Source organism: Mytilus californianus, unplaced genomic scaffold (assembly GCF_021869535.1).
Source record: "Mytilus californianus isolate M0D057914Y unplaced genomic scaffold, xbMytCali1.0.p SCAF_2, whole genome shotgun sequence".
Classification (NCBI taxonomy): domain Eukaryota; kingdom Metazoa; phylum Mollusca; class Bivalvia; order Mytilida; family Mytilidae; genus Mytilus; species Mytilus californianus.
The window spans coordinates 132,815,026-132,833,903 of record NW_026262668.1 but is presented as its reverse complement, the minus strand read 5'-3'; the positions used below and the strand labels follow the sequence as shown (position 1 = coordinate 132,833,903).

Genomic DNA, 18,878 nt, shown 5'->3' with positions numbered 1-18,878 from the left:
AAAAAAAGAAAAATTACTTGCATAAAATCAACAATTATGATTTTAAAGCAGACAAACTTTGTTGGAGACCTCAATTATTGGGGTCTTGTTATTTTTAATAACATATAATTGGGCAAACCAAATGATGTCTATAGATAAAACTTGATGAAAGATATTTTCAACCTCATAAATATCAATTCATAAGGTCAAGGCATCAATAGCAAATTTGCAGGTAAAACAGTTAACTGTAAATACACATCAACAATTAAACATGAAAATGAAGCGAGGGTCAGATGTACCCTTGGACATGAGTTCCATTCCAATCCTTCCACATACACCAAATATAGTAATTTTAGATGAATCACGTGTACATTAGGATAAGTTTCAGATAATGTAATTGGGGCAAATCTAATAAATATTTAAGTGGTGATAAGAAAACTTGAATTCTAATGCAATTTTTATGTAACAATTTTTTTCATTGGCTAAAAGTTACCGTCAAATCCACAGTTGACCAGGCTTAACTAAGGAGGGATCCGCCATTTTGAATTGATTGGATCAACAAATGTTCGATTACTACAATATTATCGAAAATAAAACAAAACCTACAACCAATTCGCCGTTTTAATGTGATTTTATCCGAATTTAAATCGTAGAGGTAACGTAATAACCTTCAGTTTGTCAGTTTTCATTTGAATGACGTCACACTTAGCCATGACGTTTTTGCGCCAAAATCATTCAAGAAGTTTCGCGGATTTTTTGTATGTGAAATTTATACATTTTGTCAAGCTCTAACGTATTATTTCTTTTTGTATTGCATTAGAATCGGAATAACAGTACTGTAGTTGAAGAGTTGCCACCGTCAATTTTGATTTGACGGTTGAAATTTCCGTTTTACTGTCTCCGCTACGCATCACCAGTAAAACTGCATTTGCGATCGTCAAATCGACAATTGACGGTGGCAACTCTTCAACTACAGTACTGTTATTCCTTAAATATATTGTCAAGCTATGCAAGTCGAACAACAATTTTTTATGACTATGCAAACAAGAAGATATATAAATGCCCCCAACCACCTTGAATCCACTCTATACAATTATATACAAGTTTTTTCTATCATTTTTATGTTATATGCTGAAATACATGGACAATTGAAATTTCAGGGATTAAACCAACAACACTGCAACGTTATGTCCATACAGATGCCAGTGATGATGCTGTGCAGGATGTGGTGAAGGCAGTTCATAAGGCTGCTGTCCAGAAAACTGTCAAGAAGAACCAGAAGTTGGATGATTTCGACAAAGGTGTGGTGAGAAGGACCATCTATGATCTGCACAAGAAATCCCAGTCAGTGACCATGCCAAGTCTGCAGCAAGCTCTGAAAAAGAAAGACATCGACGTTTCCATATCAACAGTGTCGAGAACAGTGCGTTTACTGGGGTTTCGGTAATTAATTTCATTCATAATGTTTGGACTTAATCCATTGTTTTGTAGTACATGTATCTTAAATCATCTCTTTTAACATGTTTAATTATCAATTATATATACACACAAGTCTAAATTGAAAACAACGTTCAAACCTATGATTGCGTTGGATAAAAACCTCTATTTTTGTATGTGTGCATGCAAAACAAATTTCTTGGTAGAGGTGTCTAAATACAGCACAAACAACATAAAAATCATTGATTCAAAAATCTGAAACACTTTTATAACTTGAATTAATGAAATATTTACCTGCATTAAATACACATTTCAGTATTGAAGTACATATCTATACATATTGGAAATATTTTTTTGCTCTGTAGTCATCAGCAAAATAGTCTGAAAACAAATAAACCACAATTCAAATTTATAGCTACAAATTATTAAACATATGTGAAAAATAAATCACATGCATCAATCACTATTATAATGTTCCTTTTAAACATAAACCTGCAGAAGTCTCTTTCAAAATGTGGTATCCTCTTAAAGCGACAAATATAGAATGTTATTGACACCCACTTTTAGTTGAGATTTAAAAGTACGTTCTTTGCGCCCCAATTATGTTTCAGTGTAATAACCCTTAAATGTTATGCAATTGTGAATGTATATATTTATATAATTTTTTTTTTTCAGGTTCTACAAGAATGCGTCAAGCCGAAGATTTGTGTCAGAGAGGGAGGACATCGTTCTCATGAGAATGACATATCTTCGTAAGATACGTAAGTTTAGGCAGCAGGGGCGTCATATTGTATATCTAGATGAGACTTGGTTGAACACTAATCATGTGGTAAAGGGTGACTGGCTGGATGTTCCCAGCACGTCCATGTCTGTCTTTGAGCCCCACTGTAAAGGTACCCATCGGAAAGTCCCTTCTGGCAAGGGTACTAGATTGATAATCCTAGATGTTGGCTCCTCTCAACAAGGCCTAATCCCCGGATGTGGTCTTATATTTGAGTCGAAAACCAACAGCTCTGATTATCATGACGAGATGAATAAGGAGCACTTTACAGAGTGGTTCAGAGATACACTTCTCCCTAAACTGCCTCCTCGGTCTGTAATCATAATGGACAATGCTCCGTATCACAGTCACTTAGATCCTGACTCAAGGGTACCAAACACTAACAGCAACAAGTCAGAGATCTCGGCATGGCTGGAGAAGAGCATTGTTCAGTATGATAAGAAAATGAAAAAGGCCGAGCTGCTTGATTTGGTGAAGCAACACAAACCTCTTCCTAGGTATATTATAGACGAACTTGCATCAGCTAATGGCCATGAGATTTTACGAACACCTCCTTACCATTGTGAGCTCAATCCCATCGAAATGGTTTGGTCTTACTTAAAAGGCTATGTAGCTAGACATAATTCTAGCTGCAAGAAAAAAGACATTATCAAGCTTTTTGAGGAGGCCAAGTCCCATATCGATGCGGAGCGCTGGGCTAAATTTGAGACTCATGTGGAAAGGGAGTTTGAGGAAAAGCTCAGGAAACTTGATGGCATCAGAGACGAAGACGTCGATCCAGTGGTGATTGACATGACGGACAATGACAGCCAAGACAGTCAAAGGACAATTCCTTACATGTTTTCAGAGGGGGAGGAGGAGGGGAATGACGTTGAAAATGACAATGACTTTGAGGACAGTGTCTCTGATACCATCAATGATGCTGATGAGATTTTGTGCAATACCTGTGGTAGCACTGAACCACCCATGCCTATTCAAAAGGACAAGTATATATCCTGGTTTCAGTGTGATGCTTGTGATCAGTGGGTACACAACAGGTGTTGCACAAAACCTGCTCTTGCGAAGAATGTCTGTCTTCGGTGCTTCTCCATTTTTAACCACCGGAACCTCAGTGAACCACTGATTTCGCCACTTGAAGAGATGGAACAGTGATGTCTTTCTTTCATGCCAGTAAAATAGTAACATGAACACTCCATAATTTTTACTTATTAAAGATATTTTTAAATGTAGATTTATCAATAAAATTGAGAATGGAAATGGGGAATACTTATAGCAATGTATAAAATTGATTGTTTTATTCAAAGCATGTTAAGAAAAATGATAAACAGAAAAACTCCTATCTTTTCTATAAAAAGTGATTTCCTATATATAATACCTGTAACTTTTTAAAAACTTAAAAAATGTCTTCCATTAAAATTAAAAAATTAAAAACCTGATGGCTAACTGGCTTAGTTGATCTGTGATTAGTAGTTGAGGGTGGGAAAATAGAATATTTTTCATTTGAATTATAAACCAAAAAAATGTTCCTCCCTACACTATGACACTTGCACATTAAAACTTATTTTACTGTCAAAAAGTTACTTCCAATCATTAACATAAGCAAAGATTATCAATTGTTTTTTTTATATTTTTTTTAAAGAAAGTGTAGGTACATGTACATGCAACTATTTTACTGGCAGTTTCAGAACTGATACAGCTTTATACATGGGAACTGTCTACATTTCTTTACAGCTCAGGAGGACTTTCTTAACATACCTTTGTTTAATCTTCGGTTACTGATTCTTTGATAACAGTTTCTGGACAGTTAGTTGAGTGATTGCTATTAACCCATCCTGTATACATTAAATCAACATCTGTGATATAGTTTCAACATCTGTGATATAGTTTCAACATCTGTGATATACCCTACTTTCAACATCTGTGATATACCGTAGTTTCAACATCTGTGATATACTGGTTTCAACATCTGTGATATATAGTTCCAACAACTGTGATATATATTTATTCTGATTGTAAATAGTTCATTTATGTTGAAGATCTCTATTTCTAATTATGTTTATAAAAAGTAATTGAATTTTAATGATTAATGTTGGTTAAGTTTTTAATTATAACTTGTTGTTCATGTTGTTACTCCAATATAAAAAAAAAGGTACATGTACATTGTATCTTAAGTTATTAAATCATAAATTTTGTTTAAATACACTGTTATATTGTTTTATTGAAAATGCTTTTTGATATATACAGCTATAGATTATAAGATATAGCTATTACAATATGTAGATGTTTAACTAGTACATAAGAATTTTGCAAGTTAAAAGAAAAGGAAGGTTGAGATGAGGAGCAGCTTTAACTTTTGATCAATGCATTAAGAGACTTAATCTTAAAATGAAAAAACGTATTAAGGCATTTGGATTAGAAGTGCATCAATTCTGAAAGGTGTCAATGTTCAAAATTTGAGAGAACACCCTTGGAGAAAATTTTCACAATGGAAAACCTATTTCACACTTTCTCTCATTTTTTTATCTGGTATCATAATTTGTAATGTTTAAACATAAAACAGTTGATGTGGTATATATATACATACATGTATATGAATGAAACAGAAACCCAGCATAAAGAATATCAAAGATTGATTGGTGTTTGCTTTACTCTCAAGTCTGCATTAAAAAGTCAACATACAGTCTTTAACAATAGACAAATAGATAGATGGCGTAACAATATGTCGATTACAGGCAACTCTTGCAATCAACATCAAGATGAACACATTCAGTATTCAGTCATCAAACTTGTAAGCTGAGTATGTTTAATACATTTGTAACAGAGAAATTGCCAAAAAAACATGCCAGTACAGCATACCAAATCAACCACCCTATTATATTCTGTGTGTGTATCCCCCAAGTCAAGAGTATCATGGAACTTAGTGAGTTTTTTTGTTGCTGTATAGAATAGAATATTTAGTGACAGTCCTGTACCGATGAAATCGAAAGGGGACTTTAGGTTTGCACTCCGCCTGTCTGTCTGTCCATCTGTCAGTCCGGCAAATCAGTTTTCCACACTTTTTTCTTCATGCTTGAAAATATTGATTTGATATTTGGTATATAGTTTTATCATGGCAAGTTACAGATCAAGTTTGAATTATGTTCTGGTCTGATGATTTTATGCAGAGTTATGGTCCTTGGAATTAGAAAATTTACTTAAATAATCAGCTTTCCTCACTTATCTTTGCCATGCTGGAGTATATTGACTTTATATTTGATATATAGTTTACACCATGACAAGTTATAGATCAAGTTAGCATTTTGTTCCAGTACAATGAATTCTTAACAGGTAGTGGACTATGTATTGGCATAGTTGCCATGCAATACTCTCAGAAATGCTTGTTTTATTTAAAATTCCCAAACTTCAGAGCTCACAAATTACAGGTACATGTATAAGATATGTGTTTTGTGTTTGTTTGTTTGTACATTAATAAGGTCCATAGATTCATTGTTTGCATGTTTTACACTTTGTCTTATCAGGGCCTTTTATACATTTGTAACTGGCAATGTGGTATGGTGACACACAGTTGTGAATGTCTGTCAGAGGGGAACATAGTACATTTATGATAAATCCATAGACTTTTTACAAGTATCACTAGTACTCATAATGACTGAAAACCTGTTTTAAGAGGCTTCAAAATAGCCCTTTTACCTTTCTTGAACATACATTGTAACAACGAACTTGCATAAGGCAGTGACCAAAAAAGCGAGTCATAAAGAAAAAGGTTATATTTCAAGTATTATAATGACCGGTTTAAATTACATCAAAATCAGATGAACTTACAATCATTCAAAACAACAGATATAGTTAATGTGGACTTGGGAATCCTTTAAATGTATGTTCAATGAAAAGAATATTATCCACAAACAAAATGAAAATCAAGTATTAATGGATCAACATGGAAAATAAATAAAAACTAATGTTTACTTGTGAACTCTAAAAGGGTAAGCATTTCCATTTGACATTAAAAGAAATTTCAAGGGAACTTGTCATTTTTTTTAAGAAATTCCAAAACATCCCATTGGAATTAACTGTGGCACCCTAGTCCAGTTTACTTCATGTAGTATTGTTGAAATCATAGTACATATAGCAATGATGTTGTATTGACATGTACAGAAATTGATGTTATAAAGATAACATGAAACCTGAAGAGTCTGTGTTTTTGCTGTTTCTGTATAATCGACTACATTCATGAGCTGAAAGGCTACAATCAATGTCTGTTTTTTTTAAACCAGAAAACATATCAACAGATGTTTGACACAGGTATCATCATTTTTTTTTCTGTGCATATTTCATTTTTTTTTATAGGAATCTCAGATGAAAATCAGTAAAATAGCCATTTCAGGATTATCCAAATTTTCTACCCCTCCCCCTCCCATTCTGACTCGTCACTGCACTTCCCAGACTACCGCTACCCTCCCCTTGACTCCTGCTTACCAACATCTCATTCCCATATTCCCTAGTCCGATGTTGCTTTGGCGTCCGACGGCTGTTTTGTCCGAAAAGCATGTTACCTTGCCCCAGTTACCCCTCAAAATTTTATATGTTAAAGTTCAGTCTTTCTTCAGTTATTGTGATTGGATATGTTGCCGGTTCTTTTAAATTTGTTTTTTTAATACATTACCTTTTTATTTCATTGTTTCTTCGTGTAAACACCATTCTGTCCATTCTCCGGGTCATATTCAGGTAACATATTTATCTTGTCGATTACACAACTCGTGTTATTGTTTACATGTAAAAAGCGCGGGAAACTGTATCACATCAATGACACGGATATTGCCGGAGAGTAACGAATGTTATGTAAATAAAGGATCCTCATAGAAACCATGATGGCGGATTAACAATGTAAATAATCTTGAATAATGTGAAGGTCAGGATTATACAGTGCAAACACAATAAAAGGTAGGACAGTAGTGGATATTTGGAAAGGATTTTTATTCCGCTTATTGAAAAACGTCATCTCGAGTGAACGCGGCTGATATTTAAAAAAATTTCTACAAAAAACACGGTGCCAATTTTACATGACGGCGACTATAGTCGCCGTCATGTAAAATTGGCACCGTGTTTTTTGTAGAAATTTTTTTAAATATCAGCCGCGTTCACTCGAGATGACGTTTTTCAATAAGCGGAATAAAAATCCTTTCCAAATATCCACTACTGTCCTACCTTTTATTGTGTTTGCACTGTATAATCCTGACCTTCACATTATTCAAGATTATTTACATTGTTAATCCGCCATCATGGTTTCTATGAGGATCCTTTATTTACATAACATTCGTTACTCTCCGGCAATGTCCGTGTCATTGATGTGATACAGTTTCCCGCGCTTTTTACATGTAAACAATAACACGAGTTGTGTAATCGACAAGATAAATATGTTACCTGAATATGACCCGGAGAATGGACAGAATGGTGTTTACACGAAGAAACAATGAAATAAAAAGGTAATGTATTAAAAAAACAAATAAAAAAGAACAGGCAACATATCCAATCACAATAACTGAAGAAAGACTGAACTTTAACATATAAAATTTTGAGGGTTGAGGGTAACTGGGGCAAGGTAACATGCTTTTCGGACAAAACAGCCGTCGGACGCCAAAGCAATATCGGACTAGGGAATATGGGAATGAGATGTTGGTAAGCAGGAGTCAAGGGGAGGGTAGCGGTAGTCTGGGAAGTGCAGTGACGAGTCAGAATGGGAGGGGGAGGGGTAGAAAATTTGGATAATCCTGAAATGGCTATTTTACTGATTTTCATCTGAGATTCCTATAAAAAAAAAATGAAATATGCACAGAAAAAAAATGATGATACCTGTGTCAAACATCTGTTGATATGTTTTCTGGTTTAAAAAAAACAGACATTGATTGTAGCCTTTCAGCTCATGAATGTAGTCGATTATACAGTTATACAGAAACAGCAAAAACACAGACTCTTCAGGTTTCATGTTATCTTTATAACATCAATTTCTGTACATGTCAATACAACATCATTGCTATATGTACTATGATTTCAACAATACTACATGAAGTAAACTGGACTAGGGTGCCACAGTTAATTCCAATGGGATGTTTTGGAATTTCTTAAAAAAAATGACAAGTTCCCTTGAAATTTCTTTTAATGTCAAATGGAAATGCTTACCCTTTTAGAGTTCACAAGTAAACATTAGTTTTTATTTATTTTCCATGTTGATCCATTAATAATTGATTTTCATTTTGTTTGTGGATAATATTCTTTTCATTGAACATACATTTAAAGGATTCCCAAGTCCACATTAACTATATCTGTTGTTTTGAATGATTGTAAGTTCATCTGATTTTGATGTAATTTAAACCGGTCATTATAATACTTGAAATATAACCTTTTTCTTTATGACTGGCTTTTTTGGTCACTGCCTTATGCAAGTTCGTTGTTACAATGTATGTTCAAGAAAGGTAAAAGGGCTATTTTGAAGCCTCTTAAAACAGGTTTTCAGTCATTATGAGTACTAGTGATACTTGTAAAAAGTCTATGGATTTATCATAAATGTACTCTGTTCCCCTCTGACAGACATTCACAACTGTGTGTCACCATACCACATTGCCAGTTACAAATGTATAAAAGGCCCTGATAAGACAAAGTGTAAAACATGCGAACTATGAATCTATGGACCTTATTAATGTACAAACAAACAAACACAAAACACATATCTTATACATGTACCTGTAATTTGTGAGCTCTGAAGTTTGGGAATTTTAAATAAAACAAGCATTTCTGAGAGTATTGCATGGCAACTATGCCAATACATAGTCCACTACCTGTTAAGAATTCATTGTACTGGAACAAAATGCTAACTTGATCTATAACTTGTCATGGTGTAAACTATATATCAAATATAAAGTCAATATACTCCAGCATGGCAAAGATAAGTGAGGAAAACTGATTATTTAAGTAAATTTTCTAATTCCAAGGACCATAACTCTGCGTAAAATCATCAGACCAGAACATAATTCAAACTTGATCTGTAACTTGCCATGATAAAACTATATACCAAATATCAAATCAATATTTTCAAGCATGAAGAAAAAAGTGTGGAAAACTGATTTGCCGGACTGACAGATGGACAGACAGACAGGCGGAGTGCAAACCTGAAGTCCCCTTTCGATTTCATCGGTACAGGACTGTCACTAAATATTCTATTCTATACAGCAACAAAAAAACTCACTAAGTTCCATGATACTCTTGACTTGGGGGATACACACACAGAATATAATAGGGTGGTTGATTTGGTATGCTGTACTGGCATGTTTTTTTGGCAATTTCTCTGTTACAAATGTATTAAACATACTCAGCTTACAACTTTGATGACTGAATACTGAATGTGTTCATCTTGATGTTGATTGCAAGAGTTGCCTGTAATTGACATATTGTTACGCCATCTATCTATTTGTCTATTGTTAAAGACTGTATGTTGACTTTTTAATGCAGACTTGAGAGTAAAGCAAACACCAATCAATCTTTGATATTCTTTATGCTGGGTTTCTGTTTCATTCATATACATGTATGTATATATATACCACATCAACTGTTTTATGTTTAAACATTACAAATTATGATACCAGATAAAATAAAATGCTTCGCTGGGCGCAGCTTGATACGACCGCAGAGGTCGAACCCTGAACAGTTGGGGCAAGTATGGACACAACATTCAAGCTTGATACAGCTCTGAATTTGGATTGTGATTAAATATTTGACACAGCATAGGTTTCTGACACAGAAAGAATGTGGTCTAAGAACTTCAATTTTTTTAATTTACCTATTATGGTCCAATGTCCAAAATCAAAATACATGGTTAGATTCAGCATATCAAAGAACCCCATATATTCAATTTTTGTTGAAATCAAACAAAGTTTAATTTTGGACCCCAACTTGGACAAACTTGAAAACTGGTCCCATAATCAAAAATCTAAACACATGTTTAGATTCAGCATATCAAAGTACCCGAAGAATTCAATTTTTGTTAAAATCAAACTAAGTTTAATTTTGGACCCTTTGGACCTTAATGTAGACAAATTTAAAAAACGGGACCCAAAATTAAAAATCTAAAAACACGGTTAGATTTGGCATATCAAAGAACCCCAATTATTCAATTTTTGATGAAATCAAACAAAGTTTAATTTTGGACCCTTTTGACCTCAATATGAACCAATTTGATAGCGGGCCCACAAATAAAAAATCTAAATACATGGTAAGATTCAGCATATCAAAGAACCCCATATATTCAATTTTTGTTGAAATCAAACAAAGTTTAATTTTGGACCCCAATTTGGACCAACTTGAAAACTGGGCCAAAAATCTAAAATCTAAATACATGTTTAGATTCAGCATATCAAAGAACCCCATATATTCAATTTTTGTTGAAATCAAACAAAGTTTAATTTTGGACCCCAACTTGGACCAACTTGAAAACTGGTCCCATAATTAAAAATCTAAACACATGTTTAGATTCAGCATATCAAAGAACCCCAAAAATTCAATTTTTGTTAAAATCAAACTAAGTTTAATTTTGGACCCTTTGGACCTTAATGTAGACCAATTTAAAAAACAGGACCCAAAATTAAAAATCTAAATACACAGTTAGATTTGGCATATCAAAGAACCCCAATAATTCAATTTTTTATGAAATCAAACAAAGTTTAATTTTGGACCCTTTTGACCTCAATATGAACCAATTTGATAGCAGGCCCACAAATAAAAAATCTAAATACATGGTAAGATTCAGCATATCAAAGAACCCCATATATTCAATTTTTGTTGAAATCAAACAAAGTTTAATTTTGGACCCCAATTTGGACCAACTTGAAAACTGGGCCAAAAATCTAAAATCTAAATACATGTTTAGATTTTGCATATCAAATAACCCCATATATTCAATTTTTGTTGAAATCAAACAAAGTTTAATTTTGGACCCCAACTTGGACCAACTTGAAAACTGGGCCCATAATCAAAAATCTAAACACATGTTTAGATTCAGCATATCAAAGAACCCCAAGAATTCAATTTTTGTTAAAATCAAATTAAGTTTAATTTTGGACCCTTTGGACCTTAATGTAGACCAATTTAAAAAACAGGACCCCAAATTAAAAATCTAAATATACGGTTAGATTCGGCATATCAAAGAACCCCAATAATTCAATTTTTGATGAAATCAAACAAAGTTAAATTTTGGACCCTTTGGACCTCAATGTGGACCAATTTAAAAACGGGGCCCAAAATCCAAAAACTTAATACACGGTTAGATTCAGCATATTAAAGAACCCCAAGAATTCAAGAATAAAACCCCATTGAAATTGATCAAGAAATAAGCAATTTATACGAAGTATCTTCTTTTGCACAACACTGTGCAATTGAATATTTCTTGCTATTGCGCAATACTGTACAATTGACAATTTCTTGCTATTGCGCAATATTGTGCTATTGGATATTTCTTGCTATTGCGCAATACTGTGCAATTGAAGATTTCTTGCTATTGCGCAATACTGTGCAATTGAAGATTTCTTGCTATTGTGCAATACTGTGCAATTGAAAATTTCTTGCTATTGCACAATACTTATTATATAATAATTTACACATCCTGTTTGGTGTGTATCTCCTACCATATCATTATTATTTGCTTTTAAATATAAATCAGAAATAATCAACTTAAAATGGAAAATTTTAAAAGAAAAAAAAAAAAAAAAAAAATCTCCCCCCCCAAATTTTTTGAACCCCCTTATGATTCATCACCCCCAAATTCAATCCTAGCCTTCCCTTTGTGGTATGGTACCTTGCAGTACAATTTCAGAGAGATCCATACACTTGAACACAAGTTATTGTCTGGAAACTAGAAAAATGCTTATTTTTGGCCCCTTTTTGGCCCCCAATTCCTAAACGTTTCGGGCAATTACCCCCAAACTCAATTCCAGCTTTCCCTTTGTGATATGGAACCTTGTAGTACAATTTCAGAAATATCCAAACACTTACACACAAGTTATTGTCATGAAACTAGAAAAATGCTTGTTTTTTGCCCCTTTTTTGGCCCCTAATTCCTAAAATATTGAGGCAATTACCCCCAAAATCAATTACAGCCTTCCCTTTGTGATATGGAACCTTGTGGTACAATGTCAGAGAGATCTATACACTTACACACAAGTTATTGTCTGAAAATTACAAAAATGCTTATTTTTGGCCCCTTTTTGGCCCCTAATTCCTTAACTGTTGGTACCATAACCCCCAAAATCAATCCCAACCTTCCTTTCGTGGTATTGAACCTTATGGTGAAATTTCATGGAGATCCATTCACTTAAACTAAAGTTAGAGTGCGAAAACCAATGTGTCTTCGGACGACGCCAGACGACGCCGGACGACGACGACGACGACGACGACAACGACGACGACGACGACGACGACGCCAACGTCATACCAATATACGACCAAAAAATTTTTAATTTTTGCGGTCGTATAAAAATGAGAGAAAGTGTGAAATAGGTTTTCCATTGTGAAAATTTTCTCCAAGGGTGTTCTCTCAAATTTTGAACATTGACACCTTTCAGAATTGATGCACTTCTAATCCAAATGCCTTAATACGTTTTTTCATTTTAAGATTAAGTCTCTTAATGCATTGATCAAAAGTTAAAGCTGCTCCTCATCTCAACCTTCCTTTTCTTTTAACTTGCAAAATTCTTATGTACTAGTTAAACATCTACATATTGTAATTTATACTGCACTCGTTCTATTTGAGCAGTCAAAATGCGTTGACCGTATATTTCTATGTCATATACAGTCACTGACCTGATATCACTTTTCCTCATGAATATTTAAATAGAAATTGCCGAAATTATAATTAATTATTCATACGACCTATTCAACCTGTTCTTGTTTCCAATGTATACAACGACTCAAACTTATTTCTTTTGCAATTTAAAAAAAAAAAACATATTTCACTTTTTAATACTTTTGGTTTGCAAACTATAAATCATTATGTTTTATGCTTATTGTTGATATTTTAGTTCATTCTCAAACAAATTCGTTCACTATCGATTGCGGGTTTCAACATGTAATGTACATTTCATTGTGTTGTATATTTCTCCGCCTGCATGATATGGGGCCTTTTTATAAAAGGGGGAAGTTTCCCAATATTTAAATCAAATAATAACATTAACACATTAAACAACAATTGAAAATGTTTTTTTTAGATTGCAGTATAAAGACAATAATAGTGCATTGACTTGACATATCAACGATATAAGGATTCAGCCCGAAACGGGGAAAAAGCTCGGCAGAGCCTCGCATTTCCCCGTTTCTAAGCCTCATCCCTATATCGTTGATATGTCAAGTCAATGCACTATTATTGTCTATAGCTATATCTTATAATCTATAGCTGTATATATCAAAAAGCATTTTCAATAAAACAATATAACAGTATATTTAAACAAAATTTATGATTTAATAACTTAAGATACAATGTACATGTACTTTTTTTAGCTCACCTGGCCCGAAGGGCCAAGTGAGCTTTTCTCATCACTTGGCGTCCGTCGTCCGGCGTCGTCCGGCGTCGTCCGTCGTCGGCGTTAACTTTTTATACGACCGCAAAAAAATTTTTGTGGTCGTATATTGGTATGACATTGGCGTCGTCGTCGTCCGGCGTCGTCGTCGTCGTCCGGCGTCGTCCGAAGACACATTGGTTTTCGCACTCTAACTTTAGTTTAAGTGAATGGATCTTTATGAAATTTTACCACAAGGTTCAATACCACAAAAGGAAGGTTGGGATTGATTTTGGGGGTTATGGTAATAACAGTAAAGGAATTAGGGGCCAAAAAGGGGCCAAAAATAAGCATTTTTGTAACTTCCAGACATAACTTGTGTGTTAGTGTATGGATCTCTCTGACATTGTACCACAAGGTTCCATATCACTAAAGGAATGCTGGGATTGATTTTGGGGGTAATTGCCTCCAAATTTTAGGAATTAGGGGCCAAAAAAGGGGCAAAAAACAAGCATTTTTCTAGTTTCATGACAATAACTTGTGTGTAAGTGTATGGATCTTTCTGAAATTGTACTACAAGGTTCCATATCACAAAGGGAAAGCTGGGTTTGAGTTTGGGGGTAATTGCCCTAAACGTTTAGGAATTTGGGGCCAAAAAGGGGCCAAAAAACACATTTTTTTCTAGTTTCCAGACAATAACTTGTGTTCAAGTGTATGGATCTCTCTGAAATTGTACTGCAAGGTACCATACCACAAAGGGAAGGCTGGGATTGAGTTTGGGGGTGATGAATCATAATGGGGGTTCAAAAAATTTTTGGGGGGGATTTATTTTTTTTTCCCTTTTTTTCTTTTTTTCCTTTTTTGTTTCTTTTAAAATTTTCCATTTTAAGTTGGTTATTTCTGATTTATATTTAAAATCAAATAATAATGATATGGTAGGAGATACACACCAAACAGGATGTGTAAATTATTATATAATAAGTATTGTGCAATAGCAAGAAATTTTCAATTGCACAGTATTGCACAATAGCAAGAAATCTTCAATTGCACAGTATTGCGCAATAGCAAGAAATCTTCAATTGCACAGTATTGCGCAATAGCAAGAAATATCCAATAGCACAATATTGCGCAATAGCAAGAAATTGTCAATTGTACAGTATTGCGCAATAGCAAGAAATATTTAATAGCACAGGATTGTGCAAAAGAAGATACTTCCTATAAATTGCTTATTTCTTGACCAATTTCAATGGGGTTTTATTCTTGATTTCATGGGGTTCTTTAATATGCTGAATCTAACCGTGTATTTAGTTTTTGGATTTTGGGCCCCGTTTTTAAATTGGTCCACATTGAGGTCCAAAGGGTCCAAAATTAAACTTTGTTTGATTTCATCAAAAATTGAATTATTGGGGTTCTTTGATATGCCGAATCTAACTGTGTATTTAGATTCTTAAATTTTGGTTCCGTTTTCAAATTGGTCTACATTAAGGTCCAAAGGGTCCAAAATTAAACTTAGTTTGATTTTAACAAAAATTGAATTCTTAGGGTTCTTTGATATGCTGAATCTAAACATGTATTTAGATTTTTGATTATGGGCCCAGTTTTCAAGTTGGTCCAAATTGGGGTCTAAAATTAAACTTTGTTTGATTTCAACAAAAATTGAATATATGGGGTTCTTTGATATGCTGAATCTAACCATGTATTTAGATTTTTGATTTTTGGGCCCGGTTATCAACTTTGTCCACATTGAGGTCAAAAGGGTCCAAAATTAAACTTTGTTTGATTTCATCAAAAATTGAATTATTGGGGTTCTTTGATATGCCGAATCTAACCGTGTATTTAGATTCTTAATTTTTGGTTCCGTTTTCAAATTGGTCTACATTAAGGTCCAAAGGGTCCAAAATTAAACTTAGTTTGATTTTAACAAAAATTGAATTCTTAGGGTTCTTTGATATGCTGAATCTAAACATGTATTTAGATTTTTGATTATGGGCCCAGTTTTCAAGTTGGTCCAAATCGGGGTCCAAAATTAAACTTTGTTTGATTTCAACAAAAATTGAATATATGGGGTTCTTTGATATGCTGAATCTAACCATGTATTTAGATTTTTGATTTTTGGGCCCGGTTATCAACTTTGTCCACATTGAGGTCAAAAGGGTCCAAAATTAAACTTTGTTTGATTTCATCAAAAATTGAATTATTGGGGTTCTTTGATATGCCGAATCTAACCGTGTATTTAGATTCTTAATTTTTGGTTCCGTTTTCAAATTGGTCTACATTAAGGTCCAAAGGGTCCAAAATTAAACTTAGTTTGATTTTAACAAAAATTGAATTCTTAGGGTTCTTTGATATGCTGAATCTAACCATGTATTTAGATTTTTGATTTTTGGGCCCCGTTATCAACTTTGTCCACATTGAGGTCAAAAGGGTCTGAAATTAAACTTTGTTTGATTTCATCAAAAATTGAATTCTTGGGGTTCTTTGATATGCTGAATCTAACCATGTATTTAGATTTTGGATATTGGACCATAATAGGTGAATGTCCAATTTAAAATTTTTAAGTTCTTAGACCACATTCAATCTGTGTTAGAAACCTATGCTGTGTCAAATATTTAATCACAATCCAAATCCAAAGCTGTATCAAGCTTGAATGTTGTGTCCATACTTCCCCCAACTGTTCAGGGTTCGACCTCTGCGGTCGTATCAAGCTGCGCCCTGCGGAGCATTTTATTACATTTTGAACTTCTTCTAGAGAACCACTGAATGGAATGAAACCAAACATGGCATGAATGTTCCTTATGAGGTGCTGACCAAGTGTTGTTACTTTGTAGCCGATCCATCATCCAAGATGGCCGCCAGCGGGGGACTTAGTTTAACATAGGACCCTATGGGAAATGCATACAAATGACTTCTTTTAGAGAACCACTGAATGGAATAAAACCAAACATGGCATGAATGTTCCTTATGAGGTGCTCACCAAGTGTTGTTACTTTGTAGCCGATCCATCTTCCAAGATGGCCGCCAGCGGGGGACTTAGTTTAACATAGGACCCTATGGGAAATGCATACAAATGACTTCTTTTAGAGAACCACTGAATGGAATAAAACCAAACATGGCATGAATGTTCCTTATGAGGTGCTGACCATGTGTTGTTACTTTGTAGCCGATCCATCATCCAAGATGGCCGCCATCGGGGAACTTAGTTTAACATAGGACCCTATGGGAAATACATACAAATGTCTTCTTTTAGAGAACCACTGAATGGAATGAAACCAAACATGGCATGAATGTTCCTTATGAGGTGCTGACCAAGTGTTGTTACTTTGTAGCCGATCCATCATCCAAGATGGCCGCCAGCGGAGGACTTAGTTTAACATAGGACCCTATGGGAAATACATAAAAATGTCTTCTTTTAGAGAACCACTGAATGGAATGGAACCAAACATGGCATGAATGTTCCGTATGAGATGCTGACCAAGCGTTGTTACTTTGCAGTCGGTCCATCATCCAAGATGGCCGCCAGCGGGGGACTTAGTTTAACATAGGACCCTATGGGAAATACATACAAATGTCTTCTTTTAGAGAACCACTGAATGGAATGAAACCAAACATATCATGAATGTTCCTTATGAGGTTCTGACCAAGTGTTGTTACTTTGTAGCCGATCCATCATCCAAGATGGCCGCCAGCGGGGGACTTAGTTTAACATAGGACCCTATGGGAAATACATACAAATGTCTTCTTTTAGTGAACCACTGAATGGAATGAAACCAAACATGGCATGAATCTTCCTTATGAGATGCTGACCAAGTGTTGTTACTTTGTAGCCGATCCATCATCCAAGATGGCCCCCAGCGGGGGACTTAGTTTTACATAGGACCCTTTGGGAAATACATAAAAATGTCTTCTTTTAGAGAACCAATAAATGGAATGGAACCAAACATGGCATGAATGTTCCTTATGAGATGTTGACCAAGTGTTGTTACTTTGCAGCCGATCCATCATCCAAGATGGCCGACAGCGGGGGACTTAGTTTAACATAGGACCCTATGGGAAATACATACAATTGTCTTCTTTTAGAGAACCACTGAATGGAATTGAACCAAACATGGCATGAATGTTCCTTATGAGTTGCTGACCAAGTGTTGTTACTTTGCAGTCGATCCATCATCCAAGATGGCCGCTAGGGGGGGGGGGGGGGGGGGGGGCTTAGTTTAACATAGGACCCTATGGGAAATACATACAAATGTCTTCTTTTAGAGTACCACTGAATGGAATGAAACCAAACATGGCATGAATGTTCCTTATGAAGTGCTGACCAAGTGTTGCTACTTTGTTGCCGATTTACTGTTCAAGATGGCCACCAGGATATTTTATTAAATAACGGGACCAATATTAATCAAAATTTGGCCTCAATCATTATTTGGGTATCTGTTATGATTTTTATCTATCTTTACATGATTTCTAAAACCAAAGTAGAGTCAGGTGAGCGACACAGGCTCTTGAGAGCCTCTAGTTTTATATTGGAGTAACAACATGAACAACAAGTTATAATTAAAAACTTAACCAACATTAATCATTAAAATTCAATTACTTTTTATAAACATAATTAGAAATAGAGATCTTCAACATAAATGAACTATTTACAATCAGAATAAATATATATCACAGTTGTTGGAACTATATATCACAGATGTTGAAACCAGTATATCACAGATGTTGAAACTACGGTATATCACAGATGTTGAAAGTAGGGTATATCACAGATGTTGAAACTATATCACAGATGTTGAAACTATATCACAGATGTTGATTTAATGTATACAGGATGGGTTAATAGCAATCACTCAACTAACTGTCCAGAAACTGTTATCAAAGAATCAGTAACCGAAGATTAAACAAAGGTATGTTAAGAAAGTCCTCCTGAGCTGTAAAGAAATGTAGACAGTTCCCATGTATAAAGCTGTATCAGTTCTGAAACTGCCAGTAAAATAGTTGCATGTACATGTACCTACACTTTCTTTAAAAAAAATATAAAAAAAACAATTGATAATCTTTGCTTATGTTAATGATTGGAAGTAACTTTTTGACAGTAAAATAAGTTTTAATGTGCAAGTGTCATAGTGTTGGGAGGAACATTTTTTTGG

The 18,878-nt window shown here is 34.5% G+C and overlaps 2 protein-coding genes and 1 long non-coding RNA gene across 4 annotated transcripts in view; 2 read left to right on the top strand and 1 right to left on the bottom strand.

Annotated features, from left to right (window-relative positions):
• Nucleotides 1-18,878, bottom strand: part of LOC127731074 (4-trimethylaminobutyraldehyde dehydrogenase-like) — a 51,749-nt gene that overhangs the window by 21,007 nt on the left and 11,864 nt on the right. The gene's annotated exons all lie outside the window — the stretch shown is intronic.
• Nucleotides 1,163-4,185, top strand: LOC127731075 (uncharacterized). The gene is made up of 2 exons (XM_052239939.1): nt 1,163-1,422; nt 2,092-4,185. Exons 1-2 carry the CDS (start codon nt 1,334-1,336, stop codon nt 3,347-3,349), a joined length of 1,347 nt encoding a protein of 448 aa, XP_052095899.1. The 5' UTR covers nt 1,163-1,333; the 3' UTR covers nt 3,350-4,185.
• LOC127731078 (uncharacterized) lies at nt 7,271-18,777 on the top strand. The gene is made up of 2 exons (XR_007995486.1): nt 7,271-7,680; nt 18,425-18,777. It is a non-coding gene; the product is annotated as an uncharacterized LOC127731078 (long non-coding RNA).

Coding starts and splice junctions, on each gene's coding strand:
- LOC127731075 (XM_052239939.1), top strand. CDS start 1,334: ATGCCAAGTCTGCAGCAAGCTCTGAAAAAGAAAGACATCGACGTTTCC. Junction 1,423..2,091: donor GTGCGTTTACTGGGGTTTCG/GTAATTAATTTC, acceptor TTTTTTTTTCAG/GTTCTACAAGAATGCGTCAA.